Source organism: Hipposideros armiger, unplaced genomic scaffold, assembly GCF_001890085.2.
Source record: "Hipposideros armiger isolate ML-2016 unplaced genomic scaffold, ASM189008v1 scaffold_420, whole genome shotgun sequence".
In the NCBI taxonomy this organism is placed as follows: Eukaryota; Metazoa; Chordata; class Mammalia; order Chiroptera; family Hipposideridae; genus Hipposideros; species Hipposideros armiger.
The window spans coordinates 905417-931004 of NW_017731770.1; the positions used below are offsets into that span (position 1 = coordinate 905417).

Below are 25588 nucleotides of genomic sequence, written 5' to 3' on the forward strand. Positions count from 1 at the left end.
ATGGTATTTGTCTTTCTCTGACTGACTTATTTCACTTAACATAATAGTCTCTAAGTCCATCCATATCGTCCCAAATGGTATGATTTCATTCTTCTTTATAGCAGAGTAATACTCCATTGTATAAATGTACCACAGTTTCTTAATCCAGTCATCTACCGATGGTCACTTATTATTTTTTTTTAAAGATTTTATTGGTGAATTGAGGAAGGGGAACAGTGTTGGGGAGTTGGGGAAGGGGAACAGCCAAGTTGTTGTCCTTCAGTCTTAGCTGTGGAGGGCGCAGCTAGCTCAGCTCCAAGTCCAGCCGCCATCCAGCCACCCGTCGGCAGCTCACGGCCACTCAGCTCAATGTGCCATGTTCAGTCTTAGTTGTGGGTGGGCATAGCCCACCATCCCATGCGGGAGTCGAACCAGTAAAAACCTTGTTGTTAAGAGCGCACACTCTAACCACTGAGCAATCCGGCCTCCCGTCCTGCATCTCAGGGCAGCTCAGCTCAAGGTGCCGTGTTCAATCTTAGTTGCAGGTAGGCATAGCCCACCATCCCATGCGGGAGTCGAACGAGCAACCTTGTTAGGAGCACGTGCTGTCACCAGCTGAGCCATCCTGCCAGCTGTTGCTAGCTCAGTAGCAGCTCAATTCAGGCGCAGCTCACTGGCCCATGTGGGAGTTGAACTGGTGACCCTGTTGCTCAGAGCTTGTGCTCTTAACCAACTTAACCAATTGAGCCACTTGGCTGGCCCCCCTGTTTTTTCACTTTTTAACACCAAGTGATGTTTCCCAAGCAATGTGAATGTGGTACTACCTAATATCAGCAGTGACTTCAGTAAGATGCCTTCATGATAGTAGGCATCATAAATATGAACTATTTATATAATTTAGGCTACACTGCGAGCTTTGATCTCTTACCCATGTTCCATTTTTTCATCAGTCATTTGCTGAGTATTTTCATTTGAATGACTTATTCTCATCTCACATTTAGCATCCTCAAAATAGAACTAGTTATCTTTAACCTAAAATTGAAATTCTTTTTTTATTTTTTTTTAGCTGAGCCATCCTGCCACCTTTTGGCAGCTCAGCTCCAGCTGGGAATTGAACCAGCGACCCTGTTGCTCAGAGCTCGCACTCTTTTTTTTTTTTTTTTTAAAGATTTTTATTGGGGAATGGGGGGATGGGAACAATGCTGGGGAACTGGGGTAAGGGGAACAGACAAGTTGCTGTCGTTTTGCTCTTCAGTCTAGTTGTGGAGGCTGTTGCTTCACTGGCCCAAGTTGGCACCATCATTGCGCTCTTCCCGGGCAAGGCAGATCAGTCGCCGGCTTCTGGACGGCCGCTCACTGCGGCTGCTGGCTGCTCACGCTGGCTGCTGGCTACACACGGTAGCCCATGGCAACCCACTGCCACAGGGGCTGCAGCCTACGCCGTCGCCAGCGACTCACGGCAACCCAGCTCCAGGTTGAGCTGTTGTTCAGCATCTTAGCTGTGGAGGGCAGTGTCACTGGCCCTCATATGTGGGATCCGAACCGGGGCCCTCTGGCATCCCAAGCCAGTTCTTAACCATCACGCCACTCAGCCGGCCCAGAGCTCGCACTCTTGAGCGAGCTCTTAACCAACTGAGCCACTCTGCCAGCCCTTGAAATTATTATATATTCCATATTTTAGTCATTGAAATAATCTCTTATTCAAATTAGAGGTTTTTTTTATTGACACTATTTTAATGCTGTACTTTACATTTCTGTGACTGTTTTCTAACTACCAATTTGCACTTCTTAATCCCTTCACCTTTTTCACAAGCGCCCCCCCCCAACTCCACTCCCCTCTGGCAACTATCAGTTTGTTCTCTGTATGAGTCTGTTTCTCTTTTGTTTGTTCATTAATTTTGTTCTTTAGAGTCCACATATCAGTGAGATCATATGGCATTTGTCTTTCTCATTCTGATTTGTTTCACTTAGCATAATACCCTCTAGGTCCATCCATATTGTTGCAAATGGTATGATTTTATTTTTTTTCTGGCAGAGTAATACTCCATTGTATGAATGTACCACATCTTCTTTTGTATGTGTGTGTGTGTGTCTGTGTGTGTGCGCACACGTTTCTGTTTTTTTCTTTTTTACTTTTTTTTATTAGTTTCAGGTGTACAAAACAATGCAATAGTTATGCTTTTCAACCCTCACAAAGTGACAACCTGTATCCCCCAATCTACCCCCGCATATCATACATATCTATTTATCTATTACAATTCCTTTGACTCCATTCCCCACACTATACTCCATATCCTGTGACTATATAAATGTGTTAAATTATAGTTGACATACAATATTATTCAACATCAGCTTCAGGTGTACAGTGCAGTGGTCAAGCCTCTACCCTATCCATGAAGTGGTCTCCCTAACAAGACGTGACCATCTGACACCCTACAAAATATTTACAACATTATTAATTATATTCCCCTAACTGTCTTTCATATCCCTGTGGCAATATTGTAGTTAACCTGTTTATGCTGTCTAACCCCTTCCCCTTCTCCCTTATTCCCACCCCCCTTTCATCTAGCAACCATCAGTTTTTCCTCTATATCTCTGGGACTATTTCTGTTTACTTTGCTCATTTATTCAGTTCTTTAGATTCCACATATCAGTGAGATCATATGGCATTTGTCTTTCTCATTCTGATTTATCTCACTTAGCATAATACCCTTTAGATCCATCCATATTATTGCAAATGGTATGATTTCATTCTTTTTTTATGTCAGAGTAATACTCCATTGTATAAATGTACCGCATCTTCTTTATCCAGTAGTCTGTTGATGTCCACTTAGGCTGCTTCCATATCTTGGCTATTGTAAATCGTGCTGCTGTGAACATATGGATGCATATTTCTTTTCAAATTAGCATTTTGGATTTCTTCAGGTGTACTTTATACCCAGAAGTGAAATCGCAGATCATAAGGTAGTTCTAGTTTTAATTTTTGAGGAACCTCTGAAAAGTGGCTGCACTGATTTGCAATCCCACAGCAGTGCACAAGGGTTCTTTTTTTCTCTGCATCCTTGTCAACACTTGTTTGTTGATGTATTGATGATCACCATTCTGACAGGAGTGAGGTGGTATTTCATTTGGTTTTTATTTGCATTTCTCTGATGATTAGTAATGTTGAGCATCTTTTCATATGTCTGTAGGCCATCTGTATGTCCTCTTCGGAGAAATATCAGTTCAGGTCCTCTGCCTATTTTTTTTTCTAAAGTAAGGACTATATCTTTTTTTTTTTTTTTTTAAAGATTTTTTTTGGGGAATTGGGGGATGGGAACAGCGCTGGGGAATTGGGGGAAGGGAAACAGACAGTGTCACTGGCCCTCATATGTGGGATCCGAACCGGGGCCCTCTGGCGTCCCAAGCCAGTTCTTAACCATCGCACCACTCGGCCGGCCCCTCTGCCTATTTTTTAATTGGATTGTTTGTATTTTTGGTGTTATTTTTATCTTTGTGCATTTCTTTGTTTAGTTTTCTCTCCTGATATATTTTTCAAGAAGTGTTTCCAAGAGGTTGTATAAAATTTATCTGCAAAGGATATTTGTAAATTAGAGCTATCTTATAGTTCTTATGTTGTGCTTTAATTATTTTACCTGTATGTCTCGTTTCCCCAAACTTAAGTTCTACAAGGAAAGTGTTCCTAGTCTCACCTCCATTTTGGATACTTCGTAGTATCTTGTGTAGTGATGGACATATAGTGGTTAGTATTAATGATTGTTTATTGCATTTTATCATAATGAAAATGGGGGAATATGCTAGAAAACATCACTGAGTTGTAACTAATTATGAACTCAATTATTTTCCCAGTTCCTATTTTGATGAGAAAGGCTTGGTCAGACAACAGCTGGATTCTTTTGATGAGTTTATTCAGATGTCTGTTCAAAGAATTGTGGAAGATGCTCCACCTATAGACCTGCAAGCTGAAGCTCAGCATGCTAGTGGGGAAGTTGAAGAGCCGGTAAGATGGTTATCCTAATAAAGTAACATAAGTAAAAGAAACACGTTGATTTGAAATTTCAGTTCTCTCACCTGGCTTAAAGGTTAAAAAAAAGTCAGTAGTTGTTTTTGGCATTGTACTTATAGCATCTTCAGTCAGCTCCTGATTGGTTCTAAGTAATGGAGAGATGCACTTTTGCAACTACAGCCGACCCTTAAGCATCACAGGTTTGAACTACATGAGTCCACTTATATGTGGATTTTTTCATCTTGTAAACTTATAGTGTTGATAAATATAATATAGTACTGTAAATGTGTTTTTTCTTATTTCCTTAATAACATTTTTTTCTCTAGCTTATTTCATTGTAAGACTACAGTATATAGTACATTTAACATACAAAACATGTTAATCGACTGCTTATGTTATCCGTAAGGTTTCTGGCCAACAGCAGGCTATTAAGTTTTTGGGGAGTCAAAAGTTATACGCAGATGTTTGACTGCTTGGGGGGAGTTGGCGCCCCAAACCCCACATTGTTCAAGGGTCAGCTGTAACCCAAAACCCTAATCTTTCTTCAGATAGTAGCTATTTAATAGTTGGAGAAGGAACTCAGAAATATGATGAACTACTAAGAGAAGCAAGCCAGAAATATTCATATTGCTTCAGAAAACCTCACTTTTTTTCTTTCACAGTATAAGGAGTCATAAAAGAAAAATATTTTAAGGACTTTTTCCCTTGATTATTTATTGTATGAAATACATTATTATAGCAGTGTAAGAAATAATAAAGGAAAACCACCCAAATATATTAGCTATTTTAATTTTTCTAAGTTCCTTGTAGTCTTTGTTGACACATGCATGTTTTTAGCATTGTTAAAATAATAGCAAGGGTATAATTTTATAATCTGGTTTTACATGAATGATTGTAAAGAAGTCTAAAATAATGACTTTTTAGTTTTTCAGAGGTCGAGAGTCAGCATTACGGGCCTTTAGAGACAGAGAAAACTGAAAAACAAAGTAAGGCAGGGAGAGCCCCAGAAATAGTTAGAGGGAGAAGTTATTATTTCTAGCCAGTTCAGTAGTTAAGCTCCTAAGGGCTGATCTATTATTCTTATTCTAGTTGGAGATGCTGCACAGACTTGCTGTTAAGAACAAAAATAGTGGGCTCTTCTGGCACTGCTGGAAAAATAGGCATAAAATGCCTTTTTATACTGAAGACACTTTTTTCTTCATTGTCTTTATAGAACAAGGGAAATAGCACTATAACACAGCATATTCCAAGTGCTAGTACCATTAAGTACTACCAGAGGAAGAGATCTGTGAAGCTGGGGTATCAGAGCTTAGTGGCAAAGATGGGAGGGACTTCTCTTAGTGAAGAGAAGATACTTAGGCATTTCAGCAAGAAAATACTTGGTGTATTTGGCTTGGCAATGGAATGGGGCCACAATAGTATATGATTTTTAGTTTGATCTGTTTTTGATAGTTGTCAGTAGAAGGTAAGATGGAACCAGATTGTCACAGGCTTTGGAAGTCATGGGGAATTGTTGAAAGAGTGTCAAAGAATATGCATAAAGCGTTATTTTAGAATGCTTGCTTTGGAAATGGTGTTTACTTGGAGTGGGAAGAGGCTGGAGGCAGATAAACATCTTGGAATAGCCTAGGTTTAAGGTAGTAATGTCCTAGAAGACTAGGGTGATGATGGAAATAAGGAATAGATGGATGGCTTCCCTTTGGTTCATTATGGTCACCAGTTCTCTTTCCCCTTTACTTACTCCATTTTGGGAAACTTGGGTGTCAGTAATTTACCGTTAGTGGACTGTTTAGTCCCATCTCTGAGATTTGATTTAGAGAGAAATTCACTATCCATTTATCTCTGGAAAGTTCTCATGGATCTTGTAAATAGATATTTAGTTGAAAACTTTTTTTTCCCCTGCTGTGGGTTGAGCTATAATCAGCTAGGGTTGGAAATTCTTGTCCTTCATATAGAATAATTAAGATTTTTTTCTATGTTTAATTGAAGAGGTAATGTATTATTTTTTCCCCATAATTTTCTATGATTAGATTAGAGCACAGTTCTAATAGTATGACTTTACCTTTTTTTTTTGTTTTCTAATAACTTTGTACTTCTGTCCCTAACCAAGGAGAGGGCACACGAAGCTATATAGATCGTTAATACAGATACATTTTAACTGTTTGATGTGAATTTAGAGCACATGATAGGTGCATAGTCTTTACTTGTGTTATATTAAGTCTCTTTTTTGTCGTCCGCCTTAAGAAAGTGATTAAGTATAAAACTTGACATCTATGGAATATGGATGTTGACTTTGGCGAGTCCCCATATTGATAAAATTGATTAATTTAACTAGTGTCTAGAGATGCTCCTACTCAAACTTTTTTTTTTTTTTTTTTTTTTAAGCTGAGCCATCCTGCTACCTGTTGGCAGCTCAGCGGCTGCTCAGCTCGGGCTGGACTAGAACCGCTGTTGCTCAGAGCTCAAACTCTTGAGCGAGCTCTTAACCAACTGAGCCACTCGGCCGGCCCTTCAAACTTTTAATGTTGATTAAAATGGAATCATTAAAACTTTTATGGAAAAAAATTATTTACGCTTTTCATGTTTTTTGGTTTCATTGCAGCCAAGATACTTGCTGAAATTTGAACAAATTTACCTCTCCAAGCCTACGCATTGGGAAAGAGATGGTGCTCCTTCACCAATGATGCCAAACGAGGCCAGATTAAGAAATCTCACGTAAGAAAGATTTTTTTCCCAGCAGCTTAGTGAAATACAATTTAGAAAATATGTTCCAGAATTTTAACCAGTTGAGAGTCTTAGCAAATACTTTACTATTATTCAGTTGTGATCTACTTTTATTTTCAAAGGTATTCTGCTCCACTTTATGTTGATATAACAAAAACAGTTATTAAAGAAGGGGAAGAACAACTTCAGACTCAGCATCAGAAAACTTTCATAGGAAAAATTCCAATTATGTTGCGTTCAACTTACTGCCTCTTGAATGGCTTAACAGATCGTGATCTTTGTGAGTTAAATGAATGCCCCTTGGATCCTGGTGGCTATTTCATTATTAATGGATCAGAAAAGGTATAGTAGCATGATTTTTTTAAAAATTGCAAAATGAGAAGTAAGATTTAAATTATGGAGATTGAAATTAAAAAGTAAACTTTTATACAGAATAACCTGGAGATGGCAGTTGAATTATTTGGGGGAGGTCACAGTTGAACTTATATAAACTAGAACTTTATTTAGCTGTATATAATGTGCACTACAAATTTGTTCCCTTGTTTGAGCTTACATGTTTCTGTGAAGCATTTATGCACAATGGAATTTGTAAAGTTCAAGAATTGATGTTTCAGTGAGCCTGTATGATCAGATTAAGATACAGATTTCATTCTTTCTACTTTAAGGACCGTCTGGGTTTAATGGCTGCAACTTTCTTTATTGTCCATGTAGGTTCTGATTGCTCAAGAGAAAATGGCAACAAACACAGTCTATGTGTTTGCCAAAAAGGATTCTAAATATGCCTACACAGGAGAGTGTAGATCATGTCTGGAGAATTCTTCCCGACCCACCAGTACTATTTGGGTTAGCATGCTGGCAAGAGGAGGACAGGTATGGACTGAGATATGATATTGTTTGGGTTTGTTTGTTTTTGTCTAGTTTTGTAATTTACCAGGGTATTATTAGTCAAAAGCTCTTCTGGAATACATTATCAGTGTTATATGATAAGCATTGTATTGGGTTGTCGGAAAGGTCATGACGTATTTTTGCAACGAAAAACAGAAAAAATACATCATGACTTTTCCGACAACCCAGTATTATATTATTTAGCATTATATGTAGTTATTGCTGTATAACAAATTACTCCAATAGCAACATTTATCATTTCAGTTTCTGTAAGCCTGGAATCTGGGTGTGGCTTAGCTGGGTCCTCTGGTTTAGCATTTCTCATAAGGCTGCAGCCAAGCTGTTTGCTTGGACTGCAGTCATCTTAAAGCTTATTTACATGGTTGTCGGTAGGATTCAGTTCACCATGGGCTCTTGAACTGAGATTCTCAGTTTCTTGCTGGCTGTTGGCTGGAAGCCTCTCCCAGTTCTTTGCCACATGGGTCCCTGTCATACAGCAGCTGACAACATGGCAGCTTGCATCATCAGAGTGAGTAATGGAGAAGAGCCATAGTGTACAAGCAAGATGGAAGTCACAGTCTTTAATAACTTAATCTTGGAAGCAATGTTGTATCATTTTTGCCATATTCTTTTCATTAGATGTTAGATTCCTAGCCCCCTCAGCTCCCTACTCAGTGGGGGGATGGGGGGGAATTACACAAAGTGATAATATTAATAGTAGGCAGGGCTATTTGCGTACCATCTTAGACGCTGTCTGCCATGGCATGTTACTTAAAATGATGTAATCTAATGATAGCTAGCATTTCTTGAATTTGCTGTGTGCCAATTATGTTATTCAGATTGCTTGATTTAATCTTTATACCTATCTTGGAAAGTAGTTGTAATTAACCTCTAATATCATGTACATTTTTTTATTAAAACTTTTTTGAAGAAGTCATACATGCATGTTAAAATAGTTAAAAAAAGTACAAGAAAGGGTATGCTATAAAAGTAGTCTTTAGAGCTCGCTCAAGAGTGCGAGTTGTGAGCAACAGCGGTTTGATTCCTGGCCCGAGCTGAGCTGCCACTGAGCTGCCAACAGGTGGCAGGATAGCTCAGCTGAAAAAAAAAAAAAGTAGTCTTTGACCCCAAACCTCTTCCCCAGAGGCAGCTGCTTTTGATAATTTCTCATACCCAGAAATAGTCTTAATGCAAAAAATATAAGGGGGAGTATCTACACATTGTTGAACTTTGCTGATATCCTTCAAAAACATGTTTAGGTTAGCACTTGATCATTCCTTTTGAGCCATGATACTCCTTATGTAGATGTAGCATAATTTAACTATTTCTCTTGTGGTGGACATACAGGTTTCCAGTCTTGTGCTCTTGCAAATAGTTTTGCAGAGTCTAATATTATTTTCTATAAGTCTTACAAACATGAAAAACTTGAAGATAGAGACTTTTAACTGCCTGAATTTAAATATGCTTGTAGAACGGGTTAATTGGAAAGATTTTTACTGGTAAATGAGAGTGGAATGGGGCCCAAGTACAAGTGTTTTGGAAAGATCCCCATATGGTTGTGATGTGCATTCATTGTTGAGAAGCATTGGCCTGGGTTATGGAGGGCAAAGGCATGAACACAATATATTAGAGAGATTATCATGGCAGCTATGAGCAAAACGAATTACTTTGAGGCAGAGAAAGGAAAATCAGCTGGATTTAGTGATAGGTTTGGTATAATATGAGCATGAGTCAATTAAGACTCTGTGGTTTTTGTCCTGAGGTGCTGGATAAAATAAGAGAACGTCCAAGAATTTATTTTTAGAGAGAACCTAGTGAGTTCATTTTTAGACAAAAGATTTTGGGGTGTGTGTGATGTAGGCATCATATTTTAATGTTTTGCTTATTCTGAAAAAGATCTATGATGAAACAAGTAATAGACTGAATGGAATAATAGAAATAACCAAATGGCAGTTGGAAATATGAGGGCTGAGGGTACAGGAAAAAGATCAAGATGAAGATTTGGCTATCATTTATGAAAAGTTGTTACTGATCATCCATGAGATGGGATAAGATTTCTAAGGAAGGAGGCCTGAAGTAAGTGGAGGAAAAAACGGAAATTGTTATTAGAAGGATTATGATAACGTAGGGTTATGAGGCCAAGAAAAGAGTGTGATATTGAAGGAAAAAGTATGATTAAAACTGAGAAACCAGGTGTTTGTATGCCAGTGTAGCCTAGTAACTTTAATTTTGTTTCTGTATGTGTGTACAATTAAAGAGAGAGAAATTAGAAAAAAGCTTGTGTGAAAGAGGCTGTTTATTTATTCAAACAAGGATCTAACACTGTCCAGCTCTGAGTTAATATTTATTTTTCATCCTGTGCTTAGCTTTTTTACAATTTGTCTATCCATATTCTCTTTTTTTTACCCCTTATCTATTTCTTACAGAGCTTTTTTTTTTTTTTGGTGCATGGAGAGGGTGAGGGTTCAGTGTTCATATTCTTTTGCAGCCAAAAGTAATTTCCAAATACAGTATGGGAAATTCTGAGAGAATCTTGGCAGCAGATGGTAGAGAATGGAAGTTTTCTCAGGTCTAAATGACCAGCCTATTCATAAAGTTAGTAAATATGTTCCAGTGGTTTTGAAAAGAGCCATAAGACGTTCATTAGAGTATGAGAGATGTGCTTCTTTTGAAAATGTACAATGAACATGTATATAAAATGACTCGTATGATATTTAAATTGCTGTGGTCTCTGTGTACTTATATGCTAATGATGCTTTATTTTTTCTAGGGTGCAAAAAAGAGTGCTATTGGTCAGCGCATTGTGGCAACTCTACCGTATATCAAGCAAGAAGTTCCCATCATTATTGTGTTCAGAGCATTAGGTTTTGTGTCTGACAGAGATATTTTAGAGCATATTATTTATGATTTTGAAGATCCAGAGATGATGGAAATGGTAATGTCTAAGCAAAATGTATTCATAGTGTTTTACAAGAGTTTTAAAGTTACTGACAGTTGCTAGTCTTTAAACATAGTAGAAAGCTGCTCTGAAGAGCAGTTGTCACAAAGTCCATGCCATTTACTGTGTAGCGAAGGCCTTCAGCCCTGCCTCGGGTTCTTTACTGACAAATCTCTAGAAAATGGACATGAAAATTGGAGGCATCCAGAGTTCACTGACAACAGCAAGAAGAAACAGTAGTAAGGAAAATCATAAAAGCCTCCCAGTCTGGTGCAATTTAGTGAAAAGGGAAAATGAGTAGTTTATATCTTTTTTTGCTTAACTTTTTATTTTGAATTAATTTCAAATTTATGGAAACTTGCAAAGAACTCTTGTATACTCTTCACCGAGATTCACCAGTTGTTACCTTTGCCACATTTGCTTTAGCATAGTCTTTATCTATTTGTATATATTAGTACATTATTTTTTTCTGAACCACTTGAGAGTGTGTTTCAGGCATCATGTCCTTTTACTCCTAAATACTTCAGTGTATGTTTCCTAAGAACCAGGACTTATATAATTATAGTATAATTATCAAAATCAGAACATTTCACTTAAGTGCAATTCTGGTAACCTATAGATCTTATTCAGGTTTTTGTCAGTTGTCCTGATAATGTCTTTAATGGCATTTCCCCACCCCAGTTTAAAATCCAATCCAGCATCATGTATTGCATGTCGTTTTTGTCTCTTAATCTTTCCTCGACGTTCCTCAGTGTTTCATAATATTGAAATTTTTAGAGAAGATAGGCCATTTATTTTGTTGAATTTCCCTCAGTTTGGCTTTTTCTGATATTTCCTCATGATTAGATTCAGTTTATGCATTTTTGGAAGGAGATATATAGAAATAATATTGTATGTTTTCTAGGGCATTGCATTAGGAGTCACATCATGTCATTTTGTCCCACTATTGGTAATGTGAACTCTATAGTGGTGTCTGTTAGGTTACCTTACTGTAAAGTTACTATTTTTGTGAGAAGGTTGTTTGAGGCTAGATAAATACCCGTTTCCATATCAGTCTTTTCCATTAATGATCCTTGTCTCAGTAAATAGTAGTTGATAGTCTTAAAAGTTGTCCCGAATTGTGCAGACTTTTAAGACTACAGAGAAAGAAGGTAAAATGCAGGCTAAACATTGGTCACAAAGTTAGAAAGTGGAGTACATTTTAGTTTGTTAAAGTATTATTGATACAGTTACATGAGAAAAATGAGTTCTGGTTAGATTTTACTTTAAGCTTTTACCAGTTAATCATATGCTTTTTTTTTGTTTTTTTTTAATACTTAAAGATAAGTGTTTAAGTATTTTAAAGAAAAGATAATATATATTATCTTCTCACCAAAAGGCATCCCAAATGATTCAAACTGGATTTAGACAGTATTCAAACTGGAATTTTCTTAGTAACTTGAAAGACCTGATTTGCTTTATTTGTGTTGTCTTTTTGAAAATTACTGTTTGTTCCTTTAGCTCTTATGAAGCTTAGATCAATTTTTACAAGTCTGTGAGTCAGGCATTCACTGTGCAAAAGTGCTTTAATTTTTTCTTCTGAAAATACATCATTATTGTTATTCCTTTTTCCAAATCCATATTAACCTTAACACAACAGTTGTGTAACAACAATGACAACTTCCTTTAAAAAGGTCCCTTTTCTTAACCATACTGTGGCCTCACTTTGACTGGTTTACATGACCTTTTTCTGATCTTTGGTTCCATTATTAGAATTTGGATATTTAAGCTTGTGGATCAGTGATAAATAGACATAGGAAATCTAAGGCAGGAAATGCATGTCAGTATATGTGATAGGATTTAAAATGTATTTACAGGGTCCAGAGTTACTAATTGTTACCCCTCATTTCTTATGCTCATTATTGTGTAAAATTGTAACTTCAGAATGTTAGACCTGGAGTGAAACTTAGAGATTATTTTATCTAGCCCCTTGTAAATGAGGAAATTGGTTATCAGACCACAGCTAGTTCGTAGTACGTATGGAATGCAGTTCTCTATAAAAATGTGTCTTTAAAATATTCTCCTTTACAAAAAACAGTGGTTTTACTTATAGGATAAAAACCTCTTAAGCCAATTCTGAAAACAATGTTGCACATTTATTCATTTGTAGCTTAGTAAAATTTAATTTAACTATTAAACTTCTCCAAATTGGTTTTAGATATTTGGAAGGAACTTTGTTTTTGCCATTGTTTACTAAAACGTAAAAAACAAACAAAAAGAAACACTGTTTTTTTTATAATGGAATTACTTGTATTTTTCTAGAAAGTGTAATTGTGCCATTGAGTTGATTTTGTACGATTTCTAGATCTCTAAGAAGTTCTAAGTTCTAAGATTTTTTTGATTCCTTAATTTTCTAAAAATATTTGCATAATCGATTAGGTTCATAGGGATATTTTAGCGTATTATAAATTGACAGTTGTCTCATTTTTTAGGTGAAAATATGAATTTGCAAATAACTTTTATTTAAATTATTTGATAGGTTAAACCTTCTCTTGATGAAGCTTTTGTCATCCAAGAACAGAATGTTGCATTGAATTTCATTGGTTCAAGAGGGGCAAAGCCTGGTGTCACTAAAGAGAAAAGAATTAAATATGCAAAAGAAGTCTTACAAAAAGAAATGCTCCCTCATGTTGGTGTCAGTGATTTTTGTGAGACTAAAAAGGCTTATTTCTTGGGGTATGTTAAATTTCATTGCTTTAAATTCTTTGCAAAATATATAGTTAAATAAAGTTTTTCTTAAAGCTAAAAATGACAAAAATGATATTATTAATACTATGTATTGTTTTTAAAAAGCCAGAACCATGTGTTTTCTTTCTCATGTCTTTTTCTTTTTTTTAAGGTACATGGTTCATAGGCTGCTTCTAGCAGCTTTGGGTAGAAGAGAACTAGATGACAGAGATCACTATGGAAACAAAAGATTGGATCTTGCTGGGCCACTACTTGCATTCTTATTTAGAGGGTAAGGGATTACAGAATGATACTGTTAAAAGTAAAGAGATTTCACTTTAGATTGGCCATTGTACATAGAGGTGCTAAACTATCTTGGCATCCTCATTGGGCACATGTAAAGGTAGCTACGTTTTTTTTTTTTTGCTACTTGCCCAGATTTAGTTCTGCTTCATCTCTGAGAATTTCAAGTTTGTAAAGACCATTTGTTACAGCTCATGGTTTCATTTTTTAATTTCTCTGTTAGGCATTTGAGAAGCTAAATTATTGCCTTGATTTTCTAAGAGCTGATATTGGGATTTTTATTGTCCTGTTTTGGCATTTTTCAAAACACACAAAAGCTGGAGGGAAATCTGTCAAAATATTAGCAGTGGTTGTCTCACAGTATTGGGGTTGTATGTTATTTTTATTTTATTCTTGACGTGTTTTTATATTTTCTATAATGAACACAATACTTTTATAATTAGAAAAAAGTTATTTTTAAAAATGTAGTCAATTTAATAAAAATGAAATGATATTAGCAATGTTTTGTGCATTCTCTGTATTTAGTGTATTGTAAATTAGCATTTTTCCACTTTTTTTTACTAAGGAGCCTCTTTTGACATTTTTTCCCCAATTGCTCCCCTCATGTATGTTTGTGTATTGTATGTTTATACATCTGTGCTTTATACATTACAAAGAGTGATAACACTTCCCTCCATTCCAACCACTTTTCACCCCTTGTGGGCAGCATTGTCCCTGTTGAAAATGCATGCTGTAGACCTTTACCTGTTTAATACAATACTGTTTTATTTGGCAGCATGTTTAAGAATTTGCTTAAAGAAGTGCGGATCTATGCACAGAAGTTTATTGATCGAGGAAAGGATTTTAACTTGGAGTTGGCAATTAAAACAAGGATTATATCTGATGGCCTAAAATATTCTTTAGCTACTGGAAACTGGGGTGACCAAAAGAAAGCTCATCAAGCCAGAGCTGGAGTATCTCAGGTAAGGAAGTTGACTATGACTATAGGCTTGATAGGAAAATGTATGGGACTAATACAGTCATTGATTGAATGTAAATTATTTTGCTTCCCTGCCTCCCCTTCCCCCATCAGATGTAAAATGCTAGTAGCTTTTGAATTATGAAAATGAAATTTTTAAAATTAGTTATTAAGATTACTAAGAGAGACTTAAGGTTTTGGTTTGCATCAGGATTGTTAATAAATTAGAATACGTAGGTGCTTGGGAGGTGAGACAGTCCATGTTGGTGAAATTTTCATGTCTTTAAAGCTCCATATTAGAAGCTGATCCAGAGAATAAATGGCCATCCGCTTCCTTTGTTGTATAATGTAGTACTTCTAGCACTGATTTCTCTATGTTGGCCCTGTTGTATGTATAAGGGACTGTAATAGCTACTCTCAAATGGAATAACGGGGACTGTCTCACTAGGTATTTTAATTTTTTCTATTTACTTTTCATATAAGATTGAAAATCTATAATGTACGTGTCTAGCTTTAGGGATATTTTGGGGGAATCTCCTGTTTGCTGGTTCTTTTTTTTTTAAAACTAGCCTATACCAGTAACACCTGATTAATTTGGCATTCAGACACCAACTTTACACTCCTGAGTTCTAGAAACCCAGGTGATCTGAAAAATTGTGGGAGACTGCTGATAGCAAAGTTAAATTTCTAGTTTCTTTTAAAGTAATAAGAATTTATTGAGTATAGTCGGTTTTTGTGATTCTGGATTCACAAACATGAATGAGATATTGTTCCACCCTCAAGGAGCTCACCATCTATCAGAGGAAACAGATTTCATCCATGTACAGTGCGGGAGACCAGCTCCCGCGGGGTCCAGGGGTTCCCTCAGGTGGAGGCGGAGTCGGCGAGGAAAAAGAAGAAAGACGCGCTGAGACACAGGAGAGCTTTTTCAAGAAGAGAAGTGTCTCACTTTATTCTACAGCATGCCCCTTTTTATAGTGGGCAGTTGACCATTATCTCATCAGTATAAAGTTCTTTTACATAGTTTAGATCAGGGTTTTACTTCCTTATAATTCTTATGCTCCAGGGCACAGCTTGACTTTTTCTTATGCTAAAAGATCAACTTAACTGTGTTTTAATCCTTTTTACCTATAGTGACTATGTGACTAAGGCTAATCTTTTGACCTATAGTGACTATGTGACTAAGGCTAATCTTTTGACCTATAGTGAAGTGACTATGTGACTACTCAACAATTATCCTAAACACTATTAGCTAAGCAGGATCTTAAGATTTATAGGGTGTGTACTTTGACCTTTACTAAGAGACTAGTGTGACTACTAAAATTACCTTTAGTGTATAAAATAGAATTATTGTGATGTATCTATCAGAAGGGGTGTAAGATCTTCATCCTACTGGGGGGCATCCAAAGGGGAATTGAAATCTTCTAAGATATAAAGCAGTATCTGTTTCTCAGTCAGAGCTTCAGAATTTGTCACAATTGCAGTGTGTTTGGCCATGTCAGATACTGAGGCGCAGACGGCTCCCGGCAGTACAGCTCACTGCTGTGAGCTGCCTTATGATAAAAATGCCATGTTGGGCCGGCCGAGTGGCGCGATGGTTAAGAACTCGCTTGGGATGCCAGAGGGCCCCGGTTCGGATCCCACATATGAGGGCCAGTGACACTGCCCTCCGCAGCTGAGATGCTGAACAACAGCTTAACCTGGAGCTGGGCTGCCATGAGTCGCCGGCGACGGCGTGGGCTGCAGTCCCTGTGGCAGTGGATTGCCATGGGCTACCGTGTGTGGCCAGCAGCCAGCGTGAGCGGCCAGCAGCCAGCGTGAGCGGCCAGCAGCCGCAGTGAGCGGCCGTCCAGAAGCCGGCGACTGATCTGCCTCGCCAGAGAAGAGCGCAATGATGGTGCCAACTTGGGCCAGTGAAGCAACATCCTACACAACTAGATTGAAGAACAAAACGACAGCAACTTGTCTGTTCCCCTTCCCCCAACTCCCCAGCACTGTTCCCATTCCCCCAATTCCCCAATAAAAAAAAAAAAAAATCTTAAAAAAAAAAAAAAAAAAAAAGCCATGTTGCCAGTTCAGTTCAGTGAGTAGTTATTGGGACTTAACGATGTGCCAGGCACTCTGCCACACATTGGAGATGCAAAGATGAATAAAACATGATCTCCGATCTTTAGTAGTTTACAGTCTGTACTCACACATAGATGTAAACAGATAGTTACAACTTGGTACAGTAAGTATTATAATGAGAGATATGCACAACTGCTCTATGGGAATGCTGGAGTAAGGCATTTAGCATAGCCTCAGAGGGTAAAAGGAGGGCCGTCTTTAGCAGGTCAAGTCTGAGCTGAATCTTGAAGGGTAATTGGGAAGTAGTCCAAGTGTGGGAGGCATGTAGAACCAGTGGCTTACAGAAAAACTGGAGAAAATTTTTTGATATCCGGAGCAAAGGGATGGAGGGAGGAAAGAGCATGTGTATGTGTGAGGAGCTAGAGCATTCTAGGGTTTTCAAATCGAAGTGGGAGAGTTAGGAAGATGGGGTTGGAAAGGGAAGCTGAGAACAGCTCATAGAGGGAGACATGCTTATTTTTGTTTTTAGGTAGATCCATAGTAATTGGCAGCATGGAGAAAAGATTTGAGAAGGGTGGCAGGAAGATTGTTGCAACAGGCTGAGTGAGAAATAATTAGGGCCTGGACAAGAGCAATCTTACAGAGATGGAGAGTGGAGTCAAATTTTAATATATTTAGGAAGCAAGTTTTGTAAGACTTTGTGATTGATTAGTTGAACAGCGAAAAACTCCATAGAGCACAGAAAAGAGAACAGTTCTTCCTGGAGGTGGGTCAGATGGCTTTTGTAGAGGTGGTAACATTTCCCCAGGCAGAGCAGAAAGCATTCCATTCTGTGACTATAGCATGGTCAGAGGTGTAGAGGTGAGAGGGTTTTTTGGCATTGTTCGCAGAGTTTGGGTGAATGATAGGGGAAGGTCGTTTGGGACTTCACTGAGAGGAACTTTATAGCTTTTTTTTTAAAGATTTTTATTGGGGATTTGGGGGGATGGGAACAGACAAGTTGCTGTCGTTTTGTTCTTCAGTCTAGTTGTGGAGGACGTTGCTTCACTGGCCCAAGTTGGCACCATCATTGCGCTCTTCCTGGGTGAGGCAGATCAGTCACCAGCTTCTGGACGGCCGCTCACTGCGGCTGCTGGCCGCTCACGCTGGCTGCTGGCTACACACACGGTAGCCCATGGCAACCCACTGCAGCAGGGGCTGCAGCCTACGCCGTCGCCGGTGACTCACGGCAGCCCAGTTCCAGGTTGAGCTGTTGTTCAGCATCTTAGCTGTAGAGGGCAGTGTCACTGGCCCTCATATGTGGGATCCGAACCAGGGCCCTCTGGCGTCCCAAGCCAGTTCCTTAACCATCACGCCAGTCGGCCAGCTCCGAGAGGAGCTTTAAAGTTGTGTTCCTCTGTAGTTGGTGGGGACCTGCTTAAAAATTTTTAAATGGGTAAGTGATGTGAATGAACATATCTATGTTTTAATAATTCCAGTAGCTGAGGAGGGTAGGTTGGAGGGGACATTGCAGGGACTTAGGAGGTGATGGCAGTAGCATAGGTAAGAGAAAAAGGCTGGTGTATTGCTGTGACATTGGAAATGGAGGGGGGTGGGGTTTTTGAGAAAATTTGAAAATAGTATTGACAGGATATGTTTATTGATGTGTGAAAGGAGAAAGTCAGAGGCAGAAACAATTTTGAAATTTCCGGATTGGGATATTAAGGGAACAGTGATGCCATTAACCATTACAGAAGGCTGAGGAAGAGGATAGAAGTTTGGGTTGTTGTAGGCCTGGGGAAGATGGTGATTTGTTATTAGGCATATTGAGCTTCGTTGCTTGCTTTATAATTCTAAATATTACCTTACTTGTAAGTATTACCTTGCATAATATCCTGTAAGTATTGAATAATCTTATTGGATTCAAAGGGCTTAGCTTGGAAAAAGTACTGGGGTGGATTAGTGATGTCTGCTATGGTCAAAGGAATGTGAGCTGGTAGCATGTAACACTTATTGAATGCCGGATGTATGTCAAGTACTGTTCTAGGTACTGGGATACAACAGAGAACAATACAAAGAAATAAAAAAACCTCTACCCTTGTAACTAATGTCCTAGTGGTTGGAGACAGACCATAAAGAAAACAATGGTGTGTACATCACATATTTGCTATCCCTGTTATAAGGGATAGTTAAGTTATGGAAGTTTGGGAGTAAACAAGCTTATCCAGGGAAAGAATGGAGAAAGGAGGGATGGGAACAGTTTAACACTCACTGGATTAAATGTAAACATGTGACTTTGCCTCATTCTAGTATTTGCCAAAAAATGAGATATTGTGAGTAACAGAAATGCCCAAACTTTAAAGATTTACCATTGTTTTCTAGGTATTAAACCGCCTGACGTTTGCATCTACTCTTTCTCACCTGCGTCGTTTAAATTCTCCTATCGGTAGAGATGGCAAGCTAGCAAAACCGAGACAATTGCATAATACATTGTGGGGAATGGTGTGTCCCGCTGAGACCCCAGAGGTAATGCATTAGAATTTATGTTCAGAACAAAAAGTTTGCCAAGAATTATGTAGGGTATAATTACTTTCAGAAGTGAGTTTTTATTTAACTATGCAGTGTGGTTTAGAACTAAGATAGAATTTATAATTTTGTTCTTAGAAAGTAATAGTAAATCCTGAAATCAAATTGAAAGAAAAATGTTTATGGAAGAGAATTTTGATAAGGCATGTTATAGCAGTATGAGTAAATACTTTATTTTTTATTCCAAGGGCCATGCTGTAGGACTTGTGAAGAATTTAGCGTTGATGGCTTATATTTCAGTTGGATCCCAACCTTCTCCAATTCTGGAATTTTTAGAAGAATGGAGTATGGAAAATTTAGAAGAAATTTCTCCTGCAGCTATTGCTGAGTATGTAAAGAAGCAGTTTTTTAAAAGCTATTAACCTTTTGTTATAGCTTAGTATAGAGTTACTAAGTGCAAAATGCTTTTGGTTTTGTATTTTAGTGCAACCAAGATTTTTGTTAATGGCTGCTGGGTTGGAATACATAAAGATCCTGAACAACTCATGAACACTTTACGGAAATTGCGGCGTCAAATGGACATCATTGTATCTGAAGTAAGAGTCTTTAACTAAGAAGGCATGACCTGTGGGATTTCTGAACAAGGAGTAAGACTAGAGAAAGTTGTCTTTCCATTGGCATCTTTCTTTAACTGGTGTCCTTAAGTTGTAAAGTATATTGTCAAAGTCTAGGTGATGTTTTGAGCTAAATTCAATTAGTATAAGCTATTGCTTGCTTTAATGCTTTAGATATATAATAAAAATTTGACATGTAATTTAAGTTATGAAACTATATTTTAGAACTCAAATTACATTTTAAAGTAAAGGAAATTTTTTTGAGGATCTTTTTGTGAAGCTGACAATACCTTTAAAAAGGGAATGATCATCTCTGATCCTTTGTCTGAATCCAGAGGTTCATTGATAAAATGTGATATACCTCTAATAAATGCTCTTATATTTACATGGATATTGAAATGTTTTGAGATAAGGATGGATTTATTCTAACCATTAAAATATAGTATGATATTTAATTTAATTAATTAATTTATATTAAAAATATTTAATTGATACAAATTATATTGATACAAACAAAATGACACAATGGTATTTTAATATAGTGAAAATTGATTCCCTCAAATAGGGCGTTTGCTCTTAGTGTACTGTTTTAAGGGATAGGGCTCAGGCTTTTGATTCCCCCAAATCTACCCTTGGGGTCCATCTAGGTAAAAGTGCATTTGGAAGGAAACTGTCATACACTTGAGCCAGTAGCCGGCCTCCTTTCTACCCAGCACAGCAGAGGAGAGAGCTTGGTTGCCCCAGGCCTTTCTATAGCAGGCAGGGGTTTGGCCCAGGCACAGTCACAGCCTGAAGGCAGGAAGAGCATGCCTCACTTGAGGGCAGGCAGGACTAAGAGAAAGCCTAAGAACAAAACTGGCTGCATTTTTTATGATTAAGAACTTTGTTAATGCCATGTTTTTCTGCTGAGAGCCTTCTTCAGCTTTTCTAAGTTCTCGAAGGTAAAGTTAAATTCTTCATACTGTTGTAAGCCTCATTACTTTTCCATGGGCCTATTCTCTCAACCTGAAATATTTGTGTCCCCTGTCCACCATGCCGCCTCAAAAACAGTAGGGAAAAGGATGTGCTTATTACTTTTTTCAGGTTAATCACTTATTCTGCAAAAATAGTAACTCTCATCTCCTGCAGGATACTTTACTTGACACCCCCCCCCACCCCCATTTGTTTTGGATCAGAGGTTGGTAAATGTTTTCTGTAAAGGGCCAGATATTAAATATTTTAGGCTTTGTCTACCATACAGTGTCTGTTGTGTATTCAGCCCTGCTGTTGTAGTGAAAAGCAGCTATAGACAATATGAGAACCAATAAAACTTTATTTACAAAAACAAATGGTAGATGAGGGCAGATTTGGCCTGTAGGCTGTTCACTGAAACCCTTATTTAGATCTCTGTATCAATAGTAACTATTGATAGCATATTTACTTAAATACTTCTGATAGAATACTTGTACCAGATAGTAACTATTGATTGATTTGCCTGCCTTACTAAATGATTAACTCCTCAGACAGGGAACATGTCTCCTCAGACTGCATTTTCAGCTATTAGCATGGTGCCTGACATATAGTCGGTATTGAGTTTGTTGAATATTATAAATGGACCTGTGTCCTTGGATTAGGCACTTTAATCTCCTGTTGGAGAGTGATATTAGGAGCCTGTAAGTGGGAGAATTGTGTATATTTTTAGGAGTGTAGTACTTTTCCTTCATATTTTCTGATAACCAGAGGTCCTTGTTTTACCCCTTTCTAACTTGAGTCTTCTATTGGACATGTTATCTTTCCTGTCAATAGTCCTGTCTAGACTACTAAAGAACACCTGTTTCCTTTGGAACACACGATACTGCTGGGCCTTTGAGGAGACACAGCTCAACCTTGTTCCCCTGTTAAGATAATAGAGCTGTATTCTATTGGGAATTCTCTAAAGACTCAAGGGAATGCATTTGAAAGCACTGTCTTTTCTGGGACTTGAGGGTGCCCTTCAGGGTATTTTTCCTCACGGACACAGTGTTTCTGCTCGGATTGTTTCCTGAGGACAGGAAGTGGGTTAAGAATGTGGAAAATTTTCTTGGCTTTGACTCTAGTTTTGGAGAACTTGATGTTTCTGATAAAGCTTTTATGATTTACTATTGTTTTTAAACTGAGTAATCCAAATCTTTTCTTAAATAAACCCAACCTTTTTTTTAAATAAAAGTATCCAGATGTGATTTCACTTTTTTAAAGTATCTCTGTGGAGAAATACCAATCTATTTTTTCATTTCCCAACACATTGGCAATTCATTTCATAGTTAACTTCTAGGATTATATATTAGATCTAGAAAATTCACTTGAAATTCTTATTTCTTTTTTTACTTATTTCTTTATATGTAGGTACTTCAAATTCTGCAGTGCTTTTAATAATTATTATGTTCTTTATTGCAAATTTTCCCGAAGTATTTTTGTTATTTTCTGGGAATATATTTTTTAGCACTATCCAGTAGAAATATAATGTGAATTACACATGTAATTTAAATTTTTCTAGTAGCCATATTAAGAAAGTAAAAAAAGATAAAAATAATTGATAAAATATTTTATTTGACTCGATACATCTAAAATATTACAATTTCAACATATAATCAATATAAATATTAATGAAAAATTTTACATTTTTTTTTTTCCTGGTACTATCTTTGAAATCCAGTGTAGTTTATATTTACAGAATATCTCAGTTCAGAATGGCTGCATTTGAAGTGCCTAGTAGAGACATGTGGCTAGGGACCACTGTGGTGGATAGCTAGACTCTAAGCCGTTTGGTAGCTGAGTGTGAGAAGTCATGCTTATTACTGGAAAAGGACGATCAAAGGCAAAGTGATATAGGGCTGGTTACAGAGTGAAGTATATGTGATTATCAAAGAGGCAAAATAAGAAATTGTCACTAGTGTTTGTGGTACCAAAAATATATGTTTATTTTACTGTATCTTGCATGACCTTATTAGCAGATATTGTTGTCCAGCTCTATAATTAGCAAGGTTAGATATTTATTCTTTATAAAATTTTAAATTATACTTAGGTTTTTAGTATATTGAACTATGATAAACTTAAGATTGGTTCATTTTATTTGTCAGTTGGGTACTTCAGAAATTTATTAGGTGTTTTATTGTATTTTTAGCTAAGCCTTAATGATAAAAAGAAATAAAAGTTCTTGAGACAGTTTTGTCTTTTTATGTCTAGGTGTCTATGATCAGAGACATTCGAGAGAGGGAGATTCGCATCTATACAGATGCAGGCCGGATTTGCAGACCACTTCTGATTGTGGAAAAACAGAAGCTACTTTTGAAGAAGAGACATATTGATCAGTTAAAAGAGAGAGAATATAACAACTACAGGTAAGTACATGCAGTGAGAAAAAAATTGAGATATAATTCACATACCATTAATGCTTTTGAAGTATACAATTCAGTGTTTTTTAGTAGTTTCATAAGATTGTGCAACCGTCATTATTATCTAATTCCAGAACAGATTCGTTGCCCCCAAAAGAAACTCTGTACTTATTTAGCAGTCACATTTGTTTTTCTCAATTTTTGTTATCAAGTAAGGGATGTGTAGGGCTTTGTTTAAGCATAAAAGTCTTTATGACATGTTAAAGTCCAGTAATAATAAGTAATATATATAACATACAATATATGCTGAACAATATAATAAGAAATTTAATAAAAAGATGAACCTGCTTTAAAATTTATTTTTGGTAATACATGAATGTATATATTTTAAGTGTAAAAGAAATTCAAATGAGATGTGTAGTAATATATTCATACTCTCCTCTTCAAAAGTCAGTACTGTTAACAATTGGGCATGTATTCCTCCAGACCTTATTCTATGCATTTATATACTCACCCCCTGCGCCACAAGTAGTTTCTTTAGAACAAAGCAAAACAAACTAATAATAATAGTTATGTTCAGCAGCTTGCTTTTTTTCACTGTTAACAATAATAATGCCTATTTTGGAACTCTTTCTATATCAGTACAATAGATACAGTAATATTCTTTTTTAAGTAGGGTGGCTAGTTAAAAAAGCTTAGGAAATCAGGATATTAAGTGAATTTTTCTTTTATAGTTGGCAGGATCTTGTGGCCAGTGGGGTAGTGGAATATATTGATACTCTAGAGGAAGAAACAGTGATGCTTGCAATGACTCCAGATGATTTACAGGAGAAGGAAGTAGCTTATTGTTCCACGTATACACATTGCGAGATTCATCCATCCATGATTCTTGGTGTCTGTGCATCTATTATTCCCTTTCCTGATCATAACCAGGTTGGTAGCTGTTTTTAACTTCTGAGTTGTGAGTAATTGAGGGAAGTAGAATAAAAGTTAGAGGTTAGTCTAGTTTTTAAAGAGAAGCCTTTTAATGAAAAAACTATGAACTCCTACAGAATTGGCATTTAAATTAACATGCTTATTCCTGTGTTTCACTGTTAAGAGCCATAATTGGTTATTCCAAATGTTAACACTTACCTTTCAGAAAAAAAACTTTACCAACTATATTTCTGATTTATGTAGTACATTGTCTATTCCTTTAGAAATAATTTTCATTGATTTTGCTTTTCATTTCTACCTTTAGTCCCCTAGAAACACATACCAGTCTGCTATGGGTAAGCAGGCCATGGGAGTTTATATCACCAATTTCCATGTTCGTATGGATACATTGGCACATGTTCTCTATTATCCTCAAAAACCACTTGTGACTACACGGTCTATGGAATATCTACGATTTAGAGAGCTGCCAGCAGGTATGTTCAGTTTTGTTCTACATTTTTTAAGAAAGATGCTGCTATGCTTAAAGCACTTTTCTGGGTGCTTGGGAAGGTTAATAAAATGCATACGACACAATCTCTACTTTCATGGAATTTATAATGTGATGGGAAACATGAGCACAATTAAATAAAAGGGAAAATATGTGGAAAGTGTTATGATGGAGGTGTCGGTTTCTTTGGAAGCACAGAGTGAAGGAAATGATTGATTCCTGTTGGAAGTCTAGAGCCAGCTTCATGGGGGAAGTAGCATTTTAGACTAAAGTTGATGAAAGGGTATTTGAGTTTGAGAGATGGTTTGAACAAGGGCTTAGATGCATGAATGCAGGAGACATGGGAGCAGTCAGTAGTCGTGTCAGTTTAGTATGCCTGGAGTGTAAATGCACTTTCAGCATCCAAATGGAAGAAATGATTGAATTAGAAAAATCACCATTTGGCAACCATCATCATGGTAAACTAATGGCTGAAAGTTTGACGAAGAACCGAAATTTCATTGTCTCAAAGCATCTTCTCATAAGACTTATTACTGCTGGGTTTAGCCCTGTTCAGCTTCAGCTGTGGTTGTGTGTATGTAGACCCAGTGATGCCAAATATGATTTTTCATGAAAATTTGAAATTTAAGCTTTGGGTAAATTTACTTTTTAAAATGTTGTGAATGAATTCGCATTATAAACAAACTCTGGAATCAGCTACTGCCAGCCAGTGTGTTTACGATCGCTGGGGAAAGCTTTCTGTGGCACAGTGGCCAGGGCTTTTAAGGAGCACATGTAGCTGTGAGGGAGGCGGGCCTGCCCTTCGCATGTGTCTCTCTCTCCATCTCTCTTTTGGCCCTGGGCCGGGGATGAGTGGGAATTAGAGACTTGGAGGAGTGTTGCCTTCAGTGTCCCAGACCCAGACCAGCAGCACTGTCACCTCCCACCTGCACTCTACTTGTTAAGCTATTACACCCCTGCTGTACATATAAAGAAGTAAATGAATGGCGTGTCTTTTCTTGAAGGGTGGTTGTTTATTGAAAACTGTATTTAGCTTTAAGGAAGCAAATACAAACTATTCAGAGTTCAGATAACCAAAACATTCGACCATCCAGATTTTGGTTCTTTTATATTCTGTAGTCAAAGTGTTT

General features: G+C 37.2%; 1 protein-coding gene across 1 annotated transcript in view; it reads left to right on the forward strand.

Annotated features, from left to right (window-relative positions):
- The window catches only part of POLR2B (RNA polymerase II subunit B), a 46504-nt gene that overhangs the window by 8383 nt on the left and 12533 nt on the right, over nt 1-25588 (forward strand). Inside the window, exons 3-16 of the mRNA XM_019664365.1 lie at nt 3829-3979; nt 6588-6700; nt 6832-7051; nt 7421-7579; nt 10365-10529; nt 13051-13247; nt 13411-13530; nt 14317-14503; nt 18928-19071; nt 19320-19459; nt 19556-19667; nt 22887-23041; nt 23770-23968; nt 24276-24444. Coding sequence (XP_019519910.1) covers nt 3829-3979; nt 6588-6700; nt 6832-7051; nt 7421-7579; nt 10365-10529; nt 13051-13247; nt 13411-13530; nt 14317-14503; nt 18928-19071; nt 19320-19459; nt 19556-19667; nt 22887-23041; nt 23770-23968; nt 24276-24444 — 2231 coding nt within the window. The remainder of the gene's footprint in view (nt 1-3828; nt 3980-6587; nt 6701-6831; nt 7052-7420; nt 7580-10364; nt 10530-13050; nt 13248-13410; nt 13531-14316; nt 14504-18927; nt 19072-19319; nt 19460-19555; nt 19668-22886; nt 23042-23769; nt 23969-24275; nt 24445-25588) is intronic.